Source organism: Zosterops lateralis (genome assembly GCF_965231275.1).
Source record: "Zosterops lateralis genome assembly, chromosome: 19".
Classification (NCBI taxonomy): domain Eukaryota; kingdom Metazoa; phylum Chordata; class Aves; order Passeriformes; family Zosteropidae; genus Zosterops; species Zosterops lateralis.
The window spans coordinates 5,016,125-5,040,136 of NC_139779.1; the positions used below are offsets into that span (position 1 = coordinate 5,016,125).

Genomic DNA, 24,012 nt, shown 5'->3' on the forward strand with positions numbered 1-24,012 from the left:
GCTTCCTGGTGTATATGGATGGGCCCAGGAATTGGAAATGAGCCTCAAGGAACATTGTACATTACCACTTGTTCCCAGTTTCCTAAAATTGGGTAGGAGGGATAGGAAGGGAGCAGAACTAAAAGACTGGTTAGCAGAGTGGAAAGATGGATTATCACCACTAACCTACCATTTGTCAATCCAGAACTGTGCTGAAGACCGTAATTTTCTAGTCAATGCTTTATAAGCAAGGTCAGAGGGAACAAATACTTCAATAAAAAAAATGCAAGACATCAGCAGAAGAACCCAGTCGTGATCTTCAGAATCAAAAAAAGAAGAGGTTGTGTTCACAATTAATGGGCCCAGAATAATGTGCTTCATGTCCATCAATGGAAATGACATTTACAGCACTTAAACACCAAGACTTGAGATGACAAACAGGAAATCACAGGGAATAAAGGGCACCAACTGAATACACACTGAAGAAACTCTGCTCTACGGAGCAAAATAAATAAATAAACCTCACTTGTGCTACCAGAGCCCCACTGCAGCATTGCCTGGATGCTTGGAGCTGTGCAGCAAATGCCAAGCTGTGAGCTGCAGCCAGGGAACACATAATTAATGTGATTAGGAGCACACAGAGCTAGCATGCTCTGCTGACTGAAAAGCCCAGTAGCATAATTACTGTTTTCTGTACTAGCTCTATGTCTGAACAAATCTCAAAGCCTGGTTAGTTTTAGACTGCTGTGTAAACGTCAATAAAAATCCCAGAAGTGCCAGCTCATCAGCATTCTCAGGCACAGAAATGGTGAAAATATCACTGCATTTCCATGCTGTTAACATCAGGCAAGGAAGTCTCCATTCTTCAGTCTAACCTTAGAGTTTGTAATAAGGTAACATCTCCCCCAAGTGAATGCTTATTATGAAAGCTAATTAATTGCTTTCCAGTAATGAGAAGTCTTTGGTGTTCAAAGAAAGCAAAATTCACTATACAGGAATTAAACAGTGTTTATTGAAACAAAGCTCCCCCCATTTAAAGACCTATTTCAGATTAACATCGTTACAAATAAAACCAAAGAAACCCAACATACAAACATACAAAACATGTATAGGCAGGAACTGTGAGCCCAAAAAAAAATCAGTCAGAAATCCATAGTATTAATTGAAGAGAAAACTAAAGCAATGCTTTGTAGTTGCCTGGATTTCCCTGGGGGATGGAGAGTCAATGCTTATCTGCCTTCCTCAGAAGAGACAATTTTGATTAATATCAGACCCATCTGACTCAGTCTATTAAACCCTGAAGGAAGGATATTCTTCAGATATAAGAGATATGTCTTTGATTAATAATTCTACCATATTGCCATTCCAAGCATTAACAACTGCATGGCACCTGTGGAAAGTGAAAGCCTTTGAATTCTATGGAAGGGAACTAACTTGTACTAATAGACCTGTTCTCTTTTGTCCAGATCTGAAAGCTCTGTGACACTGTTCCTCCTACCCTCTGCTGAACAAGTCAAAGTGTCAAGGTTGTCACTACTTCCTTGCAAAGACGACAAAATGGTTATATAATTCAGCTTTACATATAGGAAGAGAGCAAAGTTACCTCAGACATACTGAGTGGTTTGTCTTAAAGAGCCTGGCAATCTGTCTAGAGATTCCTTTCCAGCACTGTCAGAGTTTAATAGACCACAACAGACTACAAAGTCATGGCCATCAGAGTGCACTCTTACCTCCCAGGGCACATCTCCAGAGAAATACATCAAATCACTCAGCCCACTACGCTGGGCTGCCATGCTTGGCGTAACTAATGCTGAATTATCACACATGGGGTGCAGAAAAAAAGTCAGTGTAACGTTATCTATTGAGTTTTTCCTGGAAGTTCTGGGCTCAAGCAGCCAGCACTGGCCTCCTCACCCCAGCTGAGCATTTCTCCTGATGTTGGCAATCAACCTCTTGCTGTATTCTCTGTAGTTCACGGGTTTGACGTCCATTGCTGTGGCCTTAATACGAGACTCGTCCTGCAAAAGAGAAATTTTAGTATGTAAAAGAACATGAAGCACTCCAGGCATTTGGTTCCAACCTCCTTCTGCCCCATTAACTTACTGCTCATGGTATCTGGGTTAGCTGGGAGTGCCAACACAACTCCCAGAGCTGATATGTTGTTTTCATGTGAAACCAGCCACTCTTGATGAGCCTGAGAAGGAGCAGCAAGGATCCCCCCCTTCAGTGCTCAAGATTGACAGTATTTGTGTGATCTTTGGAATCTTCTGTTCTCTGTGAGCAAGGGAAACCTCTCCCCACAAACATAAGAGGAGGAAGCCACCTCCTATGGAGACAAGTTGAACTACAAAAGCCACAAGTTACATTATTTGCCTTTTGGGCAACACTTACGTTGTAAGTTTCCAGTTTCACTCGGATCCTGAACTCGTAGGTGTTGAAGTTTGCGTTTTGGAACACTTCTTCAAAAGCCTGCTCGTTCTGAGGGAAGGACAAAGACAGGGATCAGCCGCAGACACTCCAAGCTCCCAGTAGTGCCATGAACTTTGAGAACAGCTCAGTTTTTGGGGAGGTTGGCAAAACACCAAAAATACCTGGCCCCCACAGGCAGAGCCAAGTCTTTCGTCACTACATTTTAGATGCCAAACCCATAATTCAAAAGTTTTTAAAATAAAAAGGTGACAACTTTTTAGCTACAAAGGAACACACAATTGCACTGAATCTGCAACCAGGTGTAAGGAACAAAAATGCTACAAATCTTCAGGAGCTGCCAAACTGGCTAATTCTGGTGTTGTACTGTGATCACAAACACTGACAGAGTTAACTATTTCCTTATTAATTGCCTTATTAGGCATTCTGGTTTTCTGCTTATCCATCAAAGCTGCAATGTATCCTTCTCATCCTGACACAGGCCTATTTAAGAGAATGTTCTATAAAAAAAGCAGATCCATGTTTTGAACGTGCTTTAATAACCATGAGAAGACTGTGTCATATTTATAACATAAGCTGCTTCTAATTACCATATGAACACTAAACATCATCATCATCATTTATAACAGACAATTTGTCAAAACAGTAGAAAAGGAGCAGGCAAGTCGTGGAGACTGTGAAAAAAAAAAAAGTTTATTTTTGTAAAAATATGAGTCGTAAAAACCTTTGCTGACATTCAAAAAAATTCCTGCATCTCCCTGATGATACTGACAAGTAATTATTAATGCATTTATCTACCAGATGCACTTGACTTGATCAGTCACTCCAGCAGCAGACAGAGCATCTGATCTGGAATTGAATCCACCCCAGTTCCACTCACATTCCAAGTGTTACATCTGCTGTTTTTCACTGTGTGCAGCACTATTTTACACTACACAGTGATTCTCCTAGGGTTTAGAAAAGCACAACAAATGAAGGTGAACAGGAGCAGCTAGGTTCACAGATTACAGAATTTAGGCATATCCCTCCTGAATATCAAAACCCCTTCCTTTGGCCATTTTGTGGATTAGAGGATAAGAAAACTCGCTTAATAAAGCATTTAGCTCCTCTCTGCAGCTCTGTCACAAACTGTGCTAACCATTAGTGAGTTGAAAATGCCCTCAGCATAGCAGTCACTGCTACCCCACATTACCTCCTTTGGTATCTAACAAGCACAGGCAAGAGGCAGATGAAAAACCTTGCACATGTATCTCTGCTTAGCGTGGTCACGGGCTGTACATGAACTCCATCCATACTGTGAGCAGTGAAAAGACTCCCACCAACTTCACAAGACACTGCATCAGCTCTATCAGAGAAAAACCACTAAGAAAAGCTTACTGCAAATGCATCGAGTACCATTTTTAAAGGCTCATAAAAGTGTCAAATCAAAACCAATTTCTCCTGGAACACAAAGCATTCCCGCTCAAGGGCTCACTCCATATTATGTTCCATTTTCTATCCTCAGCCATTTCCATTAGGCAGCTCTTCAAAAGGCATTACATGTTTGTACTGGTACATAGGATCTGCTGTCTCTCCTTCCCCACCCAGTTCTCTTCAACATTAAAAGCGACTAAGAAATTTTGTTTAAAGTCTAGCAGAGATTAAGCACGGCTGAAGAAAGAAAATATTGACAGGTTAAGAACATCTGAAAATGGAAATGCAAAAGTGCAAGCACATCTAATTAGAATCCCCTCAGCTGGACATCTTCCTACAGAACAGAGGTGTACAGCCTTTGTAATGCCACAAAAACTCAGCATCCCACAACCACAACCTTTGTACCCTTCACCTCTGACAGCCAGAGTACAGAAAATTTCCAAAAATCATTCCACGTTACAGGAAAAATAGCCCTGCTTTGCAGAAACAGACGTCTCCAACAGTGTCTCAAGACAACAGCCTCAACAATCCCTCCTGCTTCATTTCCCTCCCAACATCCAAGCAATGTGTTAACCAACAACTGGGCTATCTGTGGAGTCCTGGAATCAAACAGCCTTAGCCTGGGAGCACAGCAAGGCTCATATGCAATTCAAGAACTTATCATGCATTCCACATCATTTAAAAACCAAACAAAGCCACACAGTTTTTATACAGTACACAAGTTTAAAAAAAAAAAAAAATCAGGAAAAGATTATTTTGGTTGGAAGAAAGACAAATGCAGCAGAAAAGCACAGAGTGACAAAGGGAAGATAATACTGCCTGTTAGTGTCTAATGACTTACAACCTTAAAAACTGTTCTACCTGTCACAGGAAGATCACTTCAGCATCTCTGCCAATGACCTGTTTTACAAACTGTGGTTTTCATGAGACCCTCAAAGTTCTGATGATATTTGGTGCAGGGAAAAAAGAGCCTTCAAAAGTGGGCTCACACACATCAGTTCAATAAGCTTCCTGCCTACTTAACAAAGATACATACAAAGTGTTCCAGAACTTTTTGATTTTGTAAACAAATTTTTGGAACACATTAGGGATAATGTTGTCAGCATTCATCGCTAAACTAGGGGTTTTTTTTTTAGATTCTTCCAATCTAGGTACAGTGATAAAACAGGCTGTCTTTTCTGCTGGAGCCAACACATGTTAAAGCTGTCAGTCCCCCAAAGGCCATGGCACAACCCTGGAGTCATCAGCTGCCTCTGCAGGTCCAGGTGATGAGGACAGGCTCATCTCCAGCTTTCAGCAGCCAAAAGAGCTCAGGGGTAGACAGACTGACTGTGGGAGCAAACTATGGGGGAAAGCAGGCAAATCTCTGTTCTTCAGGCAGATGGCCTGTGGAAAATAATCCCAAGGAGAGTAAACAAGTCCCTGCCAAGAACTTCGGGCTAGGGAGAAGCAATGATTTGTGAACTTGTAAAAGATACTGAAGGCCAACATCTGGAGGACAACCTTGGGCTGAGCCGAGCTGGCCTATCACCCAGAGAAAGGGTCAAATCAAGTCCTTGACAAATGAAACAGAACATCCCTTTCTTTCATGTGGCATAATTTTATCTATTTTAAATGCTGTTAATTCCCGCAGCAAGTACATGAACATGCCCCAGTGCCTTTGCCACATTTCCTGCACATTCACACACAAATATCAGACCATGCTCTCTGGGGGATCAGCACTGGTGTTCCACACAAACCTTACATCTTTGTCAGACCCACCTTCAAAACATTACAAGAATATTTCCTTACCAGAAGGTTTAAAAAAAAAAACAAAAACAAAAAAAACCAAAAAACCAAGAAATCTGAGGGCATCCCAACACAAGATGAGTGAAACATAGTCCAACTTCAAGGCAAACAGTAAAAACACAATTAGCTAATTGACTGACCTTTTCCTTCAGTTCTCCCAGGAAAGCTGCGTTTTGCCCAAGAATGAACTCTGCTGTGTCTTGGAAACAAGTCACCCACTGATATTCCAGACAGTCTGCAATGGTAATCTAGAATACAACAACAAAACCCAAAAGGTTATTTCACCCAGTTGCCTTTTCCTCCAGAAAGACAGAAGATAACACAAAAGAAAAAATATCTCAGAGCTATAGTGTGTTTTAAATTTCCAGTAACTCTCAGAGCCTGACCTGTATGTCCTTTCAATCACTGAGGGTAGAAAGCAGTGACTTCCTATCTTTTTTAAGCTCCACAGAATGTCCATAACTTAACAAAGGTTAATATTGGCAGTAGATTGAACCACAGGGAGAGGCCAATAAGATCATAGCAGGACAACACTGATGGATGCTCAGCTGTGTCCTGCTGCCACTGATGAGCTGTGAGCAGGAACAGGTATCCCACAACAATAACCACCAAGGGGGACAGCAGAAACTCTGCAAACTGAATTCACTTTGCACATACCTAAGTGCTTGAGCATAAATTCATGTAACACTATGTTATGGTATGAGGAAACTATCAAAACATTCAAGGATTGGACAGTTAAAAGATCAATTTCCGGCCTCACATGCACTTCCTGGCTGCTTTGACAATTAAGAATGAGGAAATGGGAGACACTGCTCTGACGGCCTTGAGTGTACCCTCAACATCCTCTTTATATTCTACAAGAATGACTCTGCTATGCAAAGCAGCCTATGTGTTCCTAGAAGTTAGCTGATAAAAATTATTCAGAAGTAGTTTGTGTTTTAGGGAGGCTGCAGGGATAGTTCTCTTCTCTCTGCATGCCCACCTGGCAGAGCATTTCTAAGAGGCAGCTACAACCCTAATTTATAATGTAAAACAGAAGAGGGTTCAATGCCTATGGTGTAAGTGGGCATCACAATAATAATCCCCAAACAACTTTCTGAAGCAGGCTCCATTAAAGCACGAGGCAGAACAATACCTACCAAAAAAACTGTACTAAATATAGGTAGCAGCTGTAAAAGTGCAATTACTGCTCTCCAGAAATGCCATTTTACTTCAGTTTATCTTCACTACTGAAGAGGCGGAGGCCATCTGTATTCTGCACTGCATAGTACACTTGGAAACCAGAATCCACCGAGCTAGCAGCAACTTTTTGGCAAAGAGAAAAGCTCTTAATTGGAGCACTAGGAAAACAAACTGCTAATCAGCTCAATGAAACATCCCTCACTCAGGTATACAGCACACAAAGCAGCTGAATACCCTCTAACTCAGGGGCAGCACAGACAGACAAACAGCACCGGTGATCCCTCAAAAGATTTCCTGTTTGGAATGTGCTGGGAACGTGGCAGGAAACGCCCTGAGATCTGATCCGGGTACTCACCAGGAGCATCAGGCGGTACTTGAAGTTGGGGAATTCGCGGTCACACTTCTCGCAGCGGTAAAGTCCGTTTTGCTGGTCTATCACTTTCTTGTTGCAATCCTGAGAGGGACATGCCTGGTACATGCTGTTCTCTTTGCGCAGATGTACAATTGTGCCCACACAGCTAAAATAATCTGCCTGGGAGAGTGAGTGTGCAACATTAGCCTCAAAATACTCAATGTTTTCCCCCATTCTGAATTAACTACAAAAGCAAGGCGCCCATACTTGGATATTTAGGATTAGAAAGCTTAACAGCTATGGATTACTGGGAAACTGTAAATCAACCCCTCTGTTGCAATAATTTTTAGGCTTCCATTATGTTAATAAAGCCCCTACAGCAAGATTATTTTGTGTTTCCATTGCAGGAAACTCCAATTGCTAGGTCTTCTTTAGATAAAGCATATTTGATTCTCCATTGTGTCTGTTCAAATCTGCACTTTTTCACAGGATTAAGATTCTGCACTTTCCTACGCTTCTTTCGGGAACCAATACAAAAAAACAGAAAGCCTATTGTGTAGTGTTACAGATAAGCATTTGATTAAACTATAGCCTACAGAACAAAATACCCACTCACCACACTAAAATAATCATCATAATGGTTTGAGACCACGGTCAAGTCTTTCAGCAGAAAAACAGAGGTTGCTTAAGAAGCATGGGCAAAAATTGTCAGAGAAAATAGCTGAATTACAAGTAAAGTGAAAGTGTTCAAGGCCAGGCTGGATGGGACCTTGAGCCACCTTATCTAAGAGGTGGCATCCCTGCCCATGATTAGGGGTTTGGAAAGAGGTGATCTTTAAGGTCCCTTCCAACCCAAACCATTCTGCCATTTTAAAGGTTTTTTCATGGATAGAAGCTCTTGGATATTCCAAACAGCTCAGCACTTAAGACAAAAAAAAAAAAAAAAAATTAAGACTCTAAGAAAAAAAAAAAAAAAAAAAAAAAAAAAGAAAAGCGCAGTATAAATTTTAAAAAATTAAAAATAAAAAACCTAGAGAGGTTTCTGGAATGAAAAGCCAAAGACCTGGGGTTTATTACCAGCTTTTCTATTGACCAAGTGTGCACCCTTGAAAACCACTTCCTCCTAATGCACCTGTTTCTCCTGGAACACTCTGTGCTGCTTATCTGAAAATCTCTGGGGTAGAAACATCCCCCCTTCATTTAAACAAGGCTGAGGATTCTCTTGCAAACAATGTGTCATGTTGCAACATCAGCAACAAGCTTGGATTTATTTGAAAAACAATAATATTAATTAATAGCATAAATTCCAAGGCAGTAAACACATACTGCTCAACACGTAGGCTACTTCAATAAGAAGAACACCTGCACAAAGCCTTGCTTTTATTTTCTCCCCAATACACAAAGCTTGTGCTGAGTGGCCATGCCTTACCTTATCTCCTTGTCCCAAGTTCTCAGATTTGGCTTCAGACAAAGTTTTCCAATTGGTGTTTGCTCCAGCTGCTGGCCCACCCCTCACATCAGAGATGGAGGAACATTCCAGAAGCTGCCCCTCGGAGTCAAACCTGCAACCACACAGATGCACTTCTATTTTTGGAGAGCAGACCATACAGACTTATCAAAAAGCTTATGTTTATTTTCATGTGCTTGATACATGAGGGATTTTTTATCAATGATTGCAAAGGAAACAATTACAGTAATATGTGTATATTGCAAACAAAAATAGCATTTCAGAATAAGTTAATAGTCTGACTTAATTAGCACAGTATTTTACAAACCCACAAAAGGAGGACAGCTTTGTTCTATATAACTGCAATTTGTTTGCCAGCTAGTGGTCAAACCACGCACTGCACACTTCTCAGAGAGAGGCAGATAACAAGATTTAAGGGCATCAAGATATTTCCATAATTAAAATTAAATTACATGGTACCATTATCTTCGCAGCAGCTTCGAAAGAAAAAGCAAATAGCATTGAAAAGATTATGCTTCCTCTGTTAAAATAAGAAAGCACAGCTCTTGAGCAAAAGGTTGCACTGCATTCCTGTTGTGATGGGCTTTGTGATTTCACAAACACACCAACGAGGCTCAAAGATTGAGCTTAATTAAAGCGTGACAGTAATAGCTCAGACCCACAATCAATTTTATCTCCAACAAGCCTCTGAAGTATGGGAGAGCCACAGCTCAATGACAAATGGAGGATGCCACTTATTTCATCCACATTTGGGTGATGTAACTGGAATCTGAAGACTCAGGATTCACAAGTCTGATGCTGTTGGCACTTAACCCTCTTCACACATACACACACCACATCTCACCACATTCATACTTACAGCAGACAATTTAACAACTACTTACAGGAGAGGCAACAATGAAATCGCTTTGTTTTCCTGACAATAAAAGAGTTATTTTGCTATCTGAAAAATATCTGGCAAGAACCAGACACTGAGAGATGTCAAACAGTCCCTCCACACTAACTGAGTGCGTATCAGATTCCACACAATGGAAAAAAAGCCTGTGGAAAAAAATACTGTTCTCTCAGATCAAGCCTCAGAAAGTAGAGCTGGTCAAGCCTGATTTCATGCTGCCTTCCAAGGCTTTGGGTCAGCATGCACTACCCCGATTCCAATTTTTCAAGGTCTGTCATGGAATTAAAAGTTTTTTGAATTGAACAACTTAAGAAGGACAGCCTTCCAGGCTCTAGGGCTTGCAAGCCAGAGAAGTTTCTACAGCCCTGGAAGCCATACCCTCCTGCCACTTTCCCTCAGTGCTACACAAACACTGCTCAAGTACAGAGAAACAAAATAAAACAAATACTCTGCGGGAGGTTGAAATGAAACAACAAACACGCTCATACCATCCTCGGAGCTTGAAAGCCTCTGGGCTATCAGGGTTGATGACAACTGTGCTGGAGGACAGGACAGACAGGCTTCTGCCACCAAAGTCAGAGACACGGGCTCCTTTGATGGCAATCACAGGCTGTCTGGAACCATCAAACTGTTCAGCCTGCATGTGTGAAAAACCAGAGAGCAGCAGCAGCAGCACGTTACAGGAAAGGCACTGAACTTGTGGTCATAATTCACAGGTCGTGACAAGAGACCAAACCTGAATCAAACGACACCACTGTATCTAAAAGGTGAGGTTTTGAATGGTGTCATTAGGAGTTTAAGCAATGGTAGGTGACAATTTTCTGTGCAATCCCAACACCTTGTTTCCTGGGGAACCAGAGAATCCTTAAGTCACACCACGGGTTTATTAGCAAAGACTGGTCCCCTCTGTCAGCAGCTTTACACCAGGATTTTAGGAAGGGAGATGTGTTATGGGAATGGAAACAAAATTAATTGTTCATATCAGACTCCTCAGGAGACAGAACAACTCATTCAGCTTCACTGAGCCAATCATGTCCATCTTACTACCACTTACACAGAAGTGCAGCTATGCTGACCAAACATTTTTACTCAACTTTCCATCTTCTGGTTTTTATCTCATAAAGCTGCTCTAATGCTGTTCAACTGCCATCACCTCAGTAGTCTGACACTAACAAAGGACCTCATGGCATTAGAGAGAGTTTGAAAAGTATAGATTTTATGGACCCCACACCACACAGCAAGCAAGGGGGGGATCATAAGATAACAAATGAGCTGGAGTTGCAGTAGTACTCCCTGTACCTATGAAATGCAAAACGAACAGAAAACACATCCCAGGCGTCATGGCAGTGACTGTTGTAAAGGACATACAGATTCTAACCCTAACTGTGCCAGCTGCAAGCCATACATCACTCCCCCTCAATGTTTATTGATATTTCTATTCTACAAGCAAGCAAACAGATTTAACTATGCAAAATGCAGACTCTGATCTCTGTTGGAAGAGTTATGCCAGGAATTGTACACCACTAGTCTCTCCTAGTATAACCTAGTTCAATCTTAAGGCTTTGTGATACTGAACTTTAGTTTACTTCATTTGTATCAGCAGATGGTTAATGGTGTTTAGGTACCTACAGTATCAGTGCACTTGATCATTTAGCCATAAAGCATCACTGTCAAGCTGGCAGGATCCCTCCCATTTTATAGACTGGCACATAAATCCCTAAGTATCTATAACAACAGTAGAAAACAAAGTAGCCTGTTAAAAAGATAAGCAGTTTACTGCAACTGTTCAAACTTTCGCTTCCAAGCCTCTGATGCTTTAAAACTCCCAGTCTGAGACAGAGCCTCTCAACCTGCTCATTAGGGGTAACACGTATCCCACCCTAAAAATAAAATTCATCTCATTTGAGACAGCCATAGCCAGCAGGCTTTTCCATAATCAAACTGCAGCTCATACCCTTTCCTAAACCAGGAGCCCGTTCCCTTCAGTGTTTTGGCTTGAGACATCATGTCTGCAGTTGTTCAGAACACATTAGTCAGATCATGTCAGCAGTTTGTCAGGGAAAGGTTAAGAACATCACACCTGAATGCAACCAGACAGTCTTTCACCTTCTCTTGGCCCCTGATCTTTTGAACACCCAGGACTGTGTCAGTGCTGTGCCCATCTCAGGTGACAACTCACCCTACACCAAGGAAGCTTTGTTAAGAACAGGTAAGAGAGCACATACCTCATTTCCCCACAGCGTAGCTGTCACCAGTTTCCCTGATGTATCCATCAGATGCACGTTCCTCTTTGAAACCTCCCTATTGTTAGCTTTCACTGTAATTTTAGTGACATCTTCGTAGCTCTTGCAAATTCCAATTACATCTGAGAAACAGTTACAATTTAGAGTTACTCAAGGGTCACAATCGGGGAATACAAGATCACAAGAGAAGAATTTAAACCTACTGTCAGATTTTTACCTTGTATCCCAGCTCCCTATTGAAATGCAATCTGATATGGAAATTAAGTGTATTATGGTAGGAATGTTCCACTACAGAACTCTTCAGTGCTTTAATTTTGTTGACGCAGTCATTAAGATATTCATGAATGCAAGCCTCGCCACATTAGAGAGATCAAGGCATTGTACTATCTTTTCCCATCACATTCTGTCAAAGGACTTCAGTCCTGATCATGTAACACATACTTGCTGTTAAAAGCACAAGCAAGAGCCTTCAAAGTGACTGAAAGACAATGAAACAACTGGCTCGTGCCTCCGCAAAACTCTGCAATCATAAGTTACAACTTTAACAAGTCTGCATGTTCAGGTGGTAAGAGCTAAAGCAAGCCCCTGTGCAGTCCCTAAAAATACACCATGTTTAATATTACCCATCTACCTTTAAAATTCCCAGCTGAATGTCTCTGAATCACAGGCATCTTGTGCCTCTGAAACCTGAGAACCCTCGCCCCCACCCAAGCCTCTGATTTTTCCGGAGTACTCTGCCCAACGAATTACAGAAAAACAAACCTCCAATACTTCACAAAGCAAGCCAAAACAGTCATGCAACTTGGACTTGGATGCAATGAATTATGCCAAAATCACTACAGAGATAATTAGATAGTGAAAGAAAGCAAGACCACAGAAGGTATGAAATGCACACGTGCTGAGCAAGGGCATTTTTTTCTTTCAGCCTTTTTCTGTGGAAAACAGTGATCACAGCACAATAAACAACTATCACCTACTGTCTTTAGTTTGAAGCACAAGTTTGAAGAATAATTGTTATATATTGTTAGAAAACATGGCAAAATCATCTTAACAGGAAATTGCCTGTGGTGTTTTTTAATGGCAACCACCACTGGATGACTTCAATTAAGAGATCACAACACTCGAAGCATCCTATGCTCACTACCTGCCCAGAATTGAGGACACAAAAGTCAAACTTCAAAGCTTTAGAATTTGCCATTTTTCTACTTTCACTGACCAACAATCGAGTCTTTGGGTGTGTTCTCCAACTCAGAGATGGATACAAAATCAAACTGAACAGATGGAAGATGCTGGGCATCATCACAGGGCACAACTGAAGTCTCATTAGTGAATGTAATCTCATAGTCATTCTTAACAGCTGTATATTGCTTGTTAGCAGTCTTCAAATTGCCTTTGGTAAAATAATATACCTACAGGAGAAAGCAATGAAACAGGGGATATTATCAGTAGTCAGGGAAAATAGATTGTGTTCACCTTTAAAAATCCTTGCTAGACTCAAGTTCCTCTTTTTCCAGCTCCTGTCAGTCTAAGAAAGCACAAAACTACCATACCTTGTTCAATTCAAGGAGCGGAAAGAACTTGTCTGCTTGATCGTTGAATGCAGTAGCTCTAATCTCACCCTGCAGGAAAATAGGGGAGCTGGTCAGAAGTGAAATTTGGCATGGAAAAAGATTTTAAAAAAATAATAAAAAAAATCTTTGCAATGTTAAGTGGCAGCAGTCCTGCAGAGACAGCGGGGTCTGCCAGGGTAGCTTCAGGCATGTGAGAAACAAACAACCTTCCCTTCACATCTGTAGTTAGAGCTAAAATGACATATTCTACACCTGACAATCAAACCTCATATTCAAGTCTCATTAGTACATCTACAGCTTCAGAATAAAAGGCATAAGAACTACATCCATCATAGAGACACCTCTGAAAATGCCAGTGAAACTGGCAGTGATGAAATAAAATTCAAATAGACCCCGCAGCTCCACAAGTTAGCACACAGTGTATTGTGATGGCTCCCACTCAGATATGTCTATAAGTAAGAATTAATAACAATTATACCCTCACTAGATATAAACACTGTTTTAAAAAAAAAATTAATACAGACACTATGCAGAGAAAACAAATGCCTGGTGACAACATGTTATATTATTAACCTCACATTTTACACTCAATATAATCTAGCAGAATCTTGTTTGTTTTCACGACAGAAGGCTGTAATTTGATAAGAGGTTTGACAAACGGCAAGTTTAGTTCGATTAACCAGATACCATTCCCCAAACAAACCACAGAGGAAATTTCTCGGTGTTACAATAATTTGTACTCCAATTTCCTCATGAAAATTGAAAGCTTGTAACTTGGAGGTAATGCTCCTCTCACTCTCTGTTTTGTAAGGTGTAGCTCAGCCAGGAGGAGATGTCACTCTCAATCTACAGGAAACCACCACAACCCTCAGTATTAGGTTGTCAGTTTGCATAAATAACTCTGTTTTGAAGCTGCAAAAATCCAGTCACACACTATAGACTTTGATGAAAAATAATCAGCAATGCTGCACATTTAAGACTTCATTCTGGATAAAAACTGGCACGTTGATGTGCAACTTAATGAATGCGGGGATACAAGTTTCAGTTGTAATAAAAAAAAACCATTTCCGAAAAATGCACTTTATTTCCTCTATTCTGTCTTTATGAAGGGTTCATCAGCATCTGGCATACATTATCTTTGTCTCAACATATGACACTTACACTTTCATCAACCAGCTCTATGGAAAAGAGCTTTCCTTCACCACGGGAGTTGCTCCACGTGCGGATCTGACCTTTTTGGGTAACCCGAGCACAAATGGTCCACCTGAAATCATGCAAGAAATCACTCTTCTGCATCTCCTTAAAGAAGAGATTGACTTGACAAACCTTTGGAACTGTAATGTGACTATTTAAAAGCCAGAATCTTCCCACTGCACCTCGGCAACTCTTTCCACAGCTCTCTGTTTTAATGGCCTAGACCATTAAAGACAGAAAGTTGTAGAGAAGGCAACAAAGCAGCCATAAAGCATCCAGTATGATAATAATAGTGAACAATTCTTCTGCACAGAAGCAGGCCTCAAATCTTTTACTCTTCTAGGGTACATTTCTCACACAGCAGTTTGCCTGCTCTGAAAAGCCACGCCAGAACTCAAGAGCTCAATTATAGGATTCGCATTTAACTTGGGTAATCAAATCAGTTTGCATAACTTAAAAATGTCATTCACTAAATAATTACATCCTCATGCTTTTCAACAGCTCAGTAGCCGAAGTGAATAGCTTACTGAGCTGTTTTGTCATTAAGTTACCAAAAAGAGGGTTGCTTTAGGAAGAAAAAACCCCCAGACAAGTCAATCGATTTTCAACTAAAATATTAAAAACCTATCAAGCTCAGCAGGGCAGCTGCACCAAGACAATGGCAAGGCAAATCTCAGATTGTTAAGAGTGTTGATGCAATTTAAAAAGATAAAAAAGAAAGAAAGAAAGAACACCCTTCCCCAAAAGAAAAAAAAAAAAGGCAGAAAACAAAACCCCAAACAAACCCCCAAAACAACAAAACAAAACCCCCCAAAAACCAAAACAAAGCCCACCAGTGTTTCTATGGAAGGTTTTTTGCTTGTTTCTTTGGGTGGTTTTGTGGTCATTGTTGGGTTGGTTTGTTTGAACTTAACCAATAAAGTCTAAAGAACTCAATGAATTATCTGACAAAGACTCACACACAGAAAAGCAAAACAAAGCTATTGTTCCTTCATGCCTGTGACATGAACAAGGCCTGGCAAACCACAAGAACTCACTTGCTCTGGTATGGATTCAGGCTGGCAATTGGCACCACTTTGGCCTGAGACCCTCCAGGTGTCTTCGGGGCACTGGGAGCACTTGCTTTTCCAAACTGGTTGGAGGGAGCGTGGTACTTGGGAGCAGCAGGACCTTCCAAAAACCACAACAGAGCAGAGAGGATTTCAGCTTCGCACACAAAAATCAGGTTAAAACCAACTCAGGGTGCAGAACTTCTCCACCATGCCAAGAGGAGCCACACAGGCAAAGTTCTAGGGAACACTGGAGCTCCCTGTCCATGTGGGTACCACAGAGGGGCTTGAAGTTTGTTGCATGGTTTCTGCTCTTGGTCACAAGTGTTTTCTAGGCTGCAAAATGCTGCAGAAGACACACTCTCAGACCTTTTGGAGTGCCTGCACTTAAGTGGAGATGTGTCCACAAGAGTCAACCACTTGAACATAGGTTAAGTGGCATACAACAGTTTAGCAGTAAATTCTCTAAAATAACAGAATTACAGGGTGGTTTGGGTTGGATGGGACTCATTCCAACCCCCTGCCAAGGACAGGGATATCTTCCACAAACAACCTTACCCAGAACCCCACCCAACTCAGCCTTGAACATTTCCAGGGATGGGAAGTGTTAGATCAAGACAACACTTGGGGAACAACTAAGGAAAAATACCCCACAAATAGTTTTTTGACATCAAGTGATGCTGCTAATTCTAAACTCAGTCTTGTCAATGTATATGCAAAAAACTCTTGTGATCAGCTTCAAGCATGGAAGGAGGAGCTTGTTTTCTGCTTCAAGTTTCTAAGCAAATGTCAAAATTTTACTATTTAAAAACCCTTCCCAAACACAGGGGTAAAGAATACAGACAAGTTAAAGCAGCACCAAGAATTGGGATTGACAACTTTTTAGCTCAAGAAAAAAAAAAAAAGTCTACAGGCTGACATTTAAATTGACTGCATCTTTCTCTCACTGAAATCTTGATTAAAAAAACACGTTTCTAGATGTACTATCAAATAATTTCAGTGTATTGCCTAAACTGTTTGGCCTCTATCTCAGCATTGGTAACACACACAGTTGGTGGCCAGCTCCAAACTGCAGCCTCATTTGGGTGTCCAAAGAGCACTGCTTCAAAATGCAGTGTAAACTGAATAAAGTTGGGGGTTTTTTCCCTTGGGGAAGGAAAGGAACATTTTTTTTCCCACTTTTATAACCAAGTATTGAGTTCTCTGGAGAGAATTCACCTTGTCAAGCTATGGGTTACTCCTCAGTGGAGAGTTTCTCGTGCAACACCATTAGAGAAAGGATTTTATTTAAACTGAAGCTGTAGTTTCTCACTGATCACATTATCAGAATTCCTGCCCAGGATGATTCTTACCTGCTCCAGACAAATTGCCATTTTGTTGCTGGGGTTTGCTGGCTGCTGAGTTTCCTGCTGGAGCTGCGGAACGTTGCCCTTGTCCTGGTAATTAAAATGGAAAGAGACCATGGAGTAGGGAGCACAATAATTCAAAGTATCCTTTTAGGAAATAAGACTTGCATTAAAAAAAAAAATTAAAACCACAGAGAACATGCTAAAATTCAGGTATTTAAGACACAGGAGCAGCAAGCTATCTGTTGAACATTACCATGAAGGAATTCCAGTCAGATCTCTTTCCTCAAGCAACTGCTTTCAACTTGGAAAGAACTCAGAGCTGATGGTGATTTAAAAGGACAGCCCTGAAGTAATCTTGACAACTTTTCAGTGTTTATCAGCTGCTATTGCTCTGACAGGTAGTTTCTGCTTCTACCTAACAGCTAAGATAAAAAAAAAAAACTGGAGAGAATTCTGTCTCATCACTCAGAAAGGGCCAAAAATCCACTGGGTAAAGTCAAATCTGAAGTTAACCCAAGACAAAGAAAACACCTGCTGCATTTTATTTCCAAAATATGAAGATGTTTAATATGGGTGTGATGGAGTCATCACTCCAGAATTCACCAGGGCCCCTCTTGGCACAAAGCAGTAAATTGCTTAGGGAGCAAAGTGATGCTATAGCAAGAACACAGTGTCCATTTTTTTACATTTCAGGACTTTTACTTGCTTTAAATTAATGATAAATTACAAGGGTAAGAGCAGACAGGCATATCTAAAGTAAAAGTCCATTAAAAGACTAATTTACCATTCAAAAATTTGAATCTCTTTACCATAATCTGCCTCTAGACGAGAAAATATCCAACATTTTTGTCCTTTTGGACACAACTGATCCTTAAGGTCTTGCTTTGCAGGGAGACCTAGGCCTGACAGGGAAAACCCCCACAATTTGGGATGTGAGGAGGAAAATGGGCAGAGAAAGTGGATAAGAAGGTCAGGCCAAGCCTGAAGAGCACTACGAGGAACAAAAGCAGAGAACTCCAGGATGGAGGGATGGCACCAAACTACGGGAAAGGATTAAAAGGCTCACACAAGGAGAACCCAGTGTGGTGCTACCTGATGTGGTGCAGGCTCCAGAGGTAACCCCCTGGTTATTTTTAATCCAAAATCCAGGTTCTTCCTTGCACAAACCCCAATCTGCTCTTCTAACTTGCCGCAGTAGAGTCACATCGGTGAACTGGTGACAGTCTCCCTGGCAACAGCGTGACGTCAAACAGCAAAATGTGTATTTGCTGCAGGTTCCACTAGATGGAGGAGCCAGGTCTCCCCCTTGCTCAGTGGCCTCAGGTGCTCAGAGGGTCAGCACTCCACACCCAAATTCATTTTGTGCAAGGGAAAGTGGAAAAAACCCAACAAGACGCATTAGGAGAAAAATATGTCTGGTCAGGGGAGGAATATTCAGGAAGAACAGAATGTGGGTATGAAGCAGCAAGAGGTTTCCTCATTGCTTTTCTTCCAAATATGTTTTTTTCTGTAGGAATTTGTGATTTAAAAAAAAAAAAAACACACTGAAAACCAAACTAAAGACCACCACATCCATTGGAACACGTGTGCGTTATGAAACACAAATTCACATTTTAATGGCTGCCTACCCACAGCCGAGTGTTTCTCAACAGAGTAAGAATAAATTCACACATCTGTGCATGTGTTCAAATACAGAAGTAGCAGAAATATCTCTCCAATTTTCTCGCTTGGAGAGCCTAGGGACTCCTAAACTGTGATTTTTGGTGGCTGGTGGCCTACAGATCACTTAAAGTGCTCAGAAAACTGAGGAGGCTGCCTGGTTTTTGCTGTTAGTTTTTATTAGAAGAGGTGAAAAAAACCAGCTGAAATACCTGCTCACATTTCTGCCGTATGTAGTGGGTTAGGCAAAGCCAAGACCTTTGCCTGCAGCTGCCCCACAGCCCACTCAAAGGCAATAACTATGTAACAGGAGCCCTCAGCTTCCAATAATTTGTCACCAAGAGGTTTTGCCACAGAGCCACAAGACCTGCCCCAGAACTGAGCAGCAGGGAAGGGAGAGAAGGGGGGAAAAAAAAATGCACTTTGAAACAACACACACCTAAATCACAGCAGTTGGAAGGGCAAGAATAAGGAGTTCAAGTGAATGTGTAAGTACATAAACATTTCAACATGGAAAGATTAATGACAGAAGTTAAACGTAAGTAGCAAGTCATTGTCATAGTGAAAAGAAAGTCCAGCATCAGAGTAATTTGAATGAGATTAACGACAGTAATAACACAACCATCCAGTCTTCAACAAGAACTAAACTGCTCAGTCTTAATTTTCAATACTATTATGAGAGGCTGCCTGAAAAGTTTTTATGATTTGTAATAAGAAGATTGTGTCTCTAGCTTCCTTGTTAGGCAGATTAACCACCTACTGCTCCCATGTAAAGTGGCCAAAAGCCAGCTTCTCACCCTCCTGGGTCCCACTGTGCTATTACAGCCTGAGAAAGAATATTCCTTAATCCTAGGTCTGGCAGTCTGAGATCTGTATTTCAAGAAAAACCAAAAGTAGGGCTATAAGATACATTTTTAAAATACCAGAACTTATTTTTAATGGAAACCGCAAAGCACATTTAAGATGCTCATTTTGCTTCAGCCGAGTGTCCCTCAAAAATATTATTTCTTAATATATACAGGAACTTGGAGAATATGCAATTTGAAATACACACCTCTGCCATTTCATCAGGGCCTTCGTGACAAACCTTGCAGCCTGCAGATCAGCAAGGCTGGGTTAATCTTACCTAATCTAAACTATTACCATCTTCTGTATGAGAAACCTTATTCAGTACCAAATAAAAGGGTATGAAGTCGTCAGAATAAGATCAGTGTAAAAATGAAATACATATCCCATCCTATTTGGCATCTTTTATCTAGTGCAAGCCTCCACATATTATGACCACAGACCTGTAACATCTCCAAAAGAGTTTAGATTTGAAACCTTCACCGCAGGGTATTTTTGTAAGTCCAAATGAAGAACACAACTTTGATCAAAGTAATGGTAATTTCACCAGAATTTATAGTTTAAGGTATATTTTCAGCTCAGTTCTGTCAGATACCACGTTCTCAGTGGTTTCTAAGCAACAATATAACTGAAAAACACTATAGTTCACAAGCTCTTGTATCACATAAGCAGGGAAATGGGAGAAAGGCACAAAACAGTCTGCTCAGTAGCTATTCTGAAAGTCTTGGTCTCTACAGCAACTGTGGGATTAAACCATAAAATCTGAGATGTCAACACATTTTTTAAACAGCAATTAGCTAAGTAACTATCAAAGGAACAAAGGATTCTTTAGGCTCATTTAACAAACGCCCCTCTTAATTCCCTTGGAAAAAGTTAATGAAGAAAGATGTCTTTGCCTTTGCAACAGAATAGATTTTTAACCAGAAGAGCAATGTACCTACCACCACTGTTTGTCCAAACTGTTCTACAGAAAACTCTTGCCACTAATGTGTGGTCCCTTAGTAATAAAAATATATTAGTTCACTCCTCTCAGGATAAAAAAAAATCTTCAGGAAGAGCTGTTTGCTATTAAATTCCAGCCATTATCTGTGTATACATCACTGACAGAGCTGTTCAAATATTTTCTTTAAGTGCTTATTATTCTCCCTCCTGTTTAAAAGATCAGAATTGGAAGAGCAGAACAGACTTTTGAACGTTCTCTGAGGGAAAAAAATGTTTTAATTTAAAAAATCATTTGCATGAGAACTGCAAGCTCAGCACACAAAAGTGAAGAACACAGTTATTTATGCAACATAACAGATCTAATGAGATTCATGGCAGGTCAGATTAAGGTCCACCCAGTGCCTCAATCCTTTTTCAGCTGGGCATGGCAGGAATGGGTGTTTGGGGAATTTTGTGCTCTCCTTGTTTTCATACCAGTCTCTCATCTATGTACTTGGAGCAATCTAAGTTTTAGTGCTTCCTGCGCCTAACATTCATGCAGAGGATGTATTGTTATGTTTAACAGCCTTTAATGGATTCCTCTTTCACATCTAATTGCTTTTTGAACCTGAGCCAATTTTTGGCACCTACCTCCACAAGTTCCATAATCTAACTATGCAGTTTAGGGGTGTGGTGCAGCCTTTGTTTTACAACCACTGCCTGACAACACGAGAGCTAAAGAGCATCAAATGAACATAGGAAAGAGAGAGAGAGAGAGATTCATCATTCTTTATTCATCCCCTCCACACCATCTTAGACTTTTACAGATCATTATTCCATCTTCCTCCTCCTGTTTCTTTCCAGACAGGAGAAATTAGAATCTATTTGATTACTCATTATGAGGAGACATAAAAGAGCTTCCGCTTACTTACTGGAACTCGAGGTAGAGACCACTCACTGCAATAAAAACCTGTCAGAGTTATAAGGTATGGATGCTCCAAATACCATGGAGAGACTCGAGCTTCAGCCACGGTGCAGAGTTTATTAAAATAGGAACAACCTCCAGTTTTGTGTGGCACAAACAAAAAGGATTTTCAAGATCTGGACATCACTATTCCAGGCATAAAAAAACCTGAACATGTCTGACTGCTTTTTTTCAAGTGAAAGAGAAAAGCTGAAAGGCTCTCTGAGCTGACAGAAAAAGTATTTGCTTACAGATACTCACCTTCATTGTATGGCTGGGGATTGCCAATAGGCCCAGGGACCTGATCAGCAGTTTGCAGGACATTTACATCCATCAGGATAACCACTCTCCTACAACACAGAACAGACAGCAAATAAAGACTTTCACTTCCTCTGCAACTCCCATCTCTGAATATCCTTTGCAGCAGGTGAGAAAACCAGGCATGAAGAGGCTGATTCTTTGGATGAAGGATCTGGGAGACAAAAGCTCTCCACTGCCAACTAAGCCCCCTCTTGAGGGACAAGTAAGCTTGGAACAACATCACACTGCATCAAAGACGGGTGATGGCAGGTTGAACAGGCACTAAAAATAGCTTGGGAAACCACTGTGTTTTAAAAGTAGCAAAACCATACCAGATTTTTATTTTCTGCCTCAAAAGTTGTCTTTTCTGCAGAGTAAATAGAATATGAACCTCAGTTCACATCCTGCTAGACATACACTTAGTTTTTCTGTAATAGTTTCACCTGGATTCTTTCTCATTTTGCAGTATCTCATCCCCTCAAATTTTTCTCCTATCTTATTTCCTCAAATTTTGATGAAAGATTAGATTCCACAGCACCTAAGTAACAAGGTATCTTTATTGTTTCCTTTCAACAGCAGATAATTTTAAGGAAGCTTTGTACAAGTATTTGGAGTATTCCAGCTGGAGTTGGAGTATTGCAACTGGAAACTTTGTATTACTAAATCACTGTACCAGATACATCTGATCCCACTAGAGCCACATCCTGCAATTTATTTCTTCTGTTACTGCTGTGGACTTTCCTTCTCACCCTAAAGCCCAAGTATTTTCACATAATCCCAACCAAAAGCACCTGGCCTCTGCCTAGCCACAAAGCACAGAGCCCCCACTGGTGCAGCTGCCTTTCTGTAGGGCTGTACTTAAAGATTAACATAAATACCTTCCATCTTTCAGGCTGTTGACAATGAATCTGTTAACCTGGCAAATACACCGGGCTGCCAGGCGTTCCTCTTCCACCAGGGAGTTCAGCTGTGTTGCTAACATGAATGCTGCAGGAATAGAAGGAAAATATTGAAACAATTCACAGTGCCAGCTGTAAAAAAGGGCTGCCATGGCTGGCCACACCTTTTCCAGCCAGTCAAGTATTGCACTGATCTACAGCTTGACAAAGAAAACAGTGCAGCTGCTAAGAAGTCATCAAAACTGGCTATAAACTGTATTTATTCCCCACACTTCAGAGTGCAGTGATAGCTAGAATGATTGTATATCAAAGAACTGAGAGGAAAATTAAATTACTTTAAAATCAATGCTACACGTATAGACTTCTGTATTTTCATTATATCCTGCAGCAAGTTGATTGCTTACATTTCACAAAGTTCCAAAAGTCAAAGATTTCACCTAAACAACAAAATGTAGCTGCACACTTCAGAGTCTGTGGCCCAGTGAAAAACCACAATTTCCTTCAGTATTTATTTTAGCACCTTGCATCCAGTTACCACCAGACCAGGAACTTTATCACCCTTAGCATCTCCACACTTAGAAAAACCTCAGAGCAGCTTGTCATACTCACAGGAGAGGGTGTTCACCCCATCACTCATCAGCACACGGTAACGTGGGGGTCCAGTTCCTGTGGCAATAGCCCGTGTGTTCTGCAGGGGAAAAAAAAAAACAACCCAGGCTGTCCGTTCACATTTGTTCAGAAACTTTTCAAAAACAGGAAGTGACATCAACAACAAGTAACTTATCTACTCGGCTTTTTTCAACATTAATATCAATGGCACAGCCCAAGGAATGTAAAATAAAATTAAGAGAACTAAAAGTAGAGCAGCCTTGATCGGCTTCTCTGCAGAGAAGTCTGACTGCACTCAGGACCCCGGAAGGAATAGTACTCACGATGACTTGCAGCACGGGCTTGGAGACTTCCTCCCCTTGCATTATGGCCTGGAGAAATAAAAGAGACGCTCAGAAATGTGGCACTGCCACGCCCGGGAACGCCTCGCCCCGCACAGTGACAGAACCACAGAATCAATGAGCTTAGAAGTCTGAGACCATCGGGCCCAACCTACGAAGGGTTGTAGCCAAGCAGTTGAGGAGGAACTGCCGTAGAAATGCCAGGGATGCGGGTGCGACCGTCACCGCTGGACCAGGACCATCCCCCGGGACCAGGCCCCGCTCCGGGCCTGCTTCTTCCCTCGGGACCGGGCCGGACTCGGTGCCAGGCCCGGCTTTCACCTCCCACCCTGACCAGGAGCAGGTCCATCCCAGCCCACCCCGAGCCGCTCACCGCGATGGCCCCCTCGGTCAGCCGCACGCTCATGGTGCCGCGTCCGCCAAATCCTCCTGCCGCTGCCGCCAAATCCTCCCGCCGCTGCCGCCAAATCCTCCCGCCGCCGCTGCCGCCACTGCCTTTTTCCGGCGTCGCTACGTCACCGTCGTGTTGTCACCCGCCAGCACGGCGCTTCTATTGGCTGTCC

At 41.5% G+C, this 24,012-nt stretch overlaps 1 protein-coding gene across 1 annotated transcript; it reads right to left on the reverse strand.

Moving 5' to 3' along the window:
• Window positions 1-969: 969 nt before the first annotated feature.
• RPA1 (replication protein A1) lies at window positions 970-23,908 on the reverse strand. The gene is made up of 17 exons (XM_083875108.1): window positions 23,823-23,908; window positions 23,432-23,479; window positions 23,109-23,187; window positions 22,479-22,587; window positions 21,562-21,650; window positions 16,914-16,997; window positions 15,550-15,682; window positions 14,480-14,582; window positions 13,298-13,366; window positions 12,964-13,156; window positions 11,730-11,869; window positions 9,993-10,141; window positions 8,571-8,703; window positions 7,145-7,321; window positions 5,748-5,855; window positions 2,371-2,457; window positions 970-1,997 (listed from the first exon to the last, which is right to left on the reverse strand). Exons 1-17 carry the CDS (start codon window positions 23,853-23,855, stop codon window positions 1,890-1,892), a joined length of 1,842 nt encoding a protein of 613 aa, XP_083731234.1. The 5' UTR covers window positions 23,856-23,908; the 3' UTR covers window positions 970-1,889.
• Between the last annotated feature and the right edge of the window lie 104 nt (window positions 23,909-24,012).

What these genes read in the sequence shown, in the direction of transcription:
- RPA1 (XM_083875108.1), bottom strand. Translation starts at nt 23,855, where the DNA reads ATGAGCGTGCGGCTGACCGAGGGGGCCATCGCG. An exon ending in CTGAATCCATACCAGAGCAA is followed by an intron (nt 14,583 to 15,549) that starts GTGAGTTCTTGT and finishes GCATGATTTCAG; the next exon opens with GTGGACCATTTGTGCTCGGG. An exon ending in GCTTTCAAGCTCCGAGGATG is followed by an intron (nt 8,704 to 9,992) that starts GTATGAGCGTGT and finishes GTGTGGTTGCAG; the next exon opens with GTTTGACTCCGAGGGGCAGC.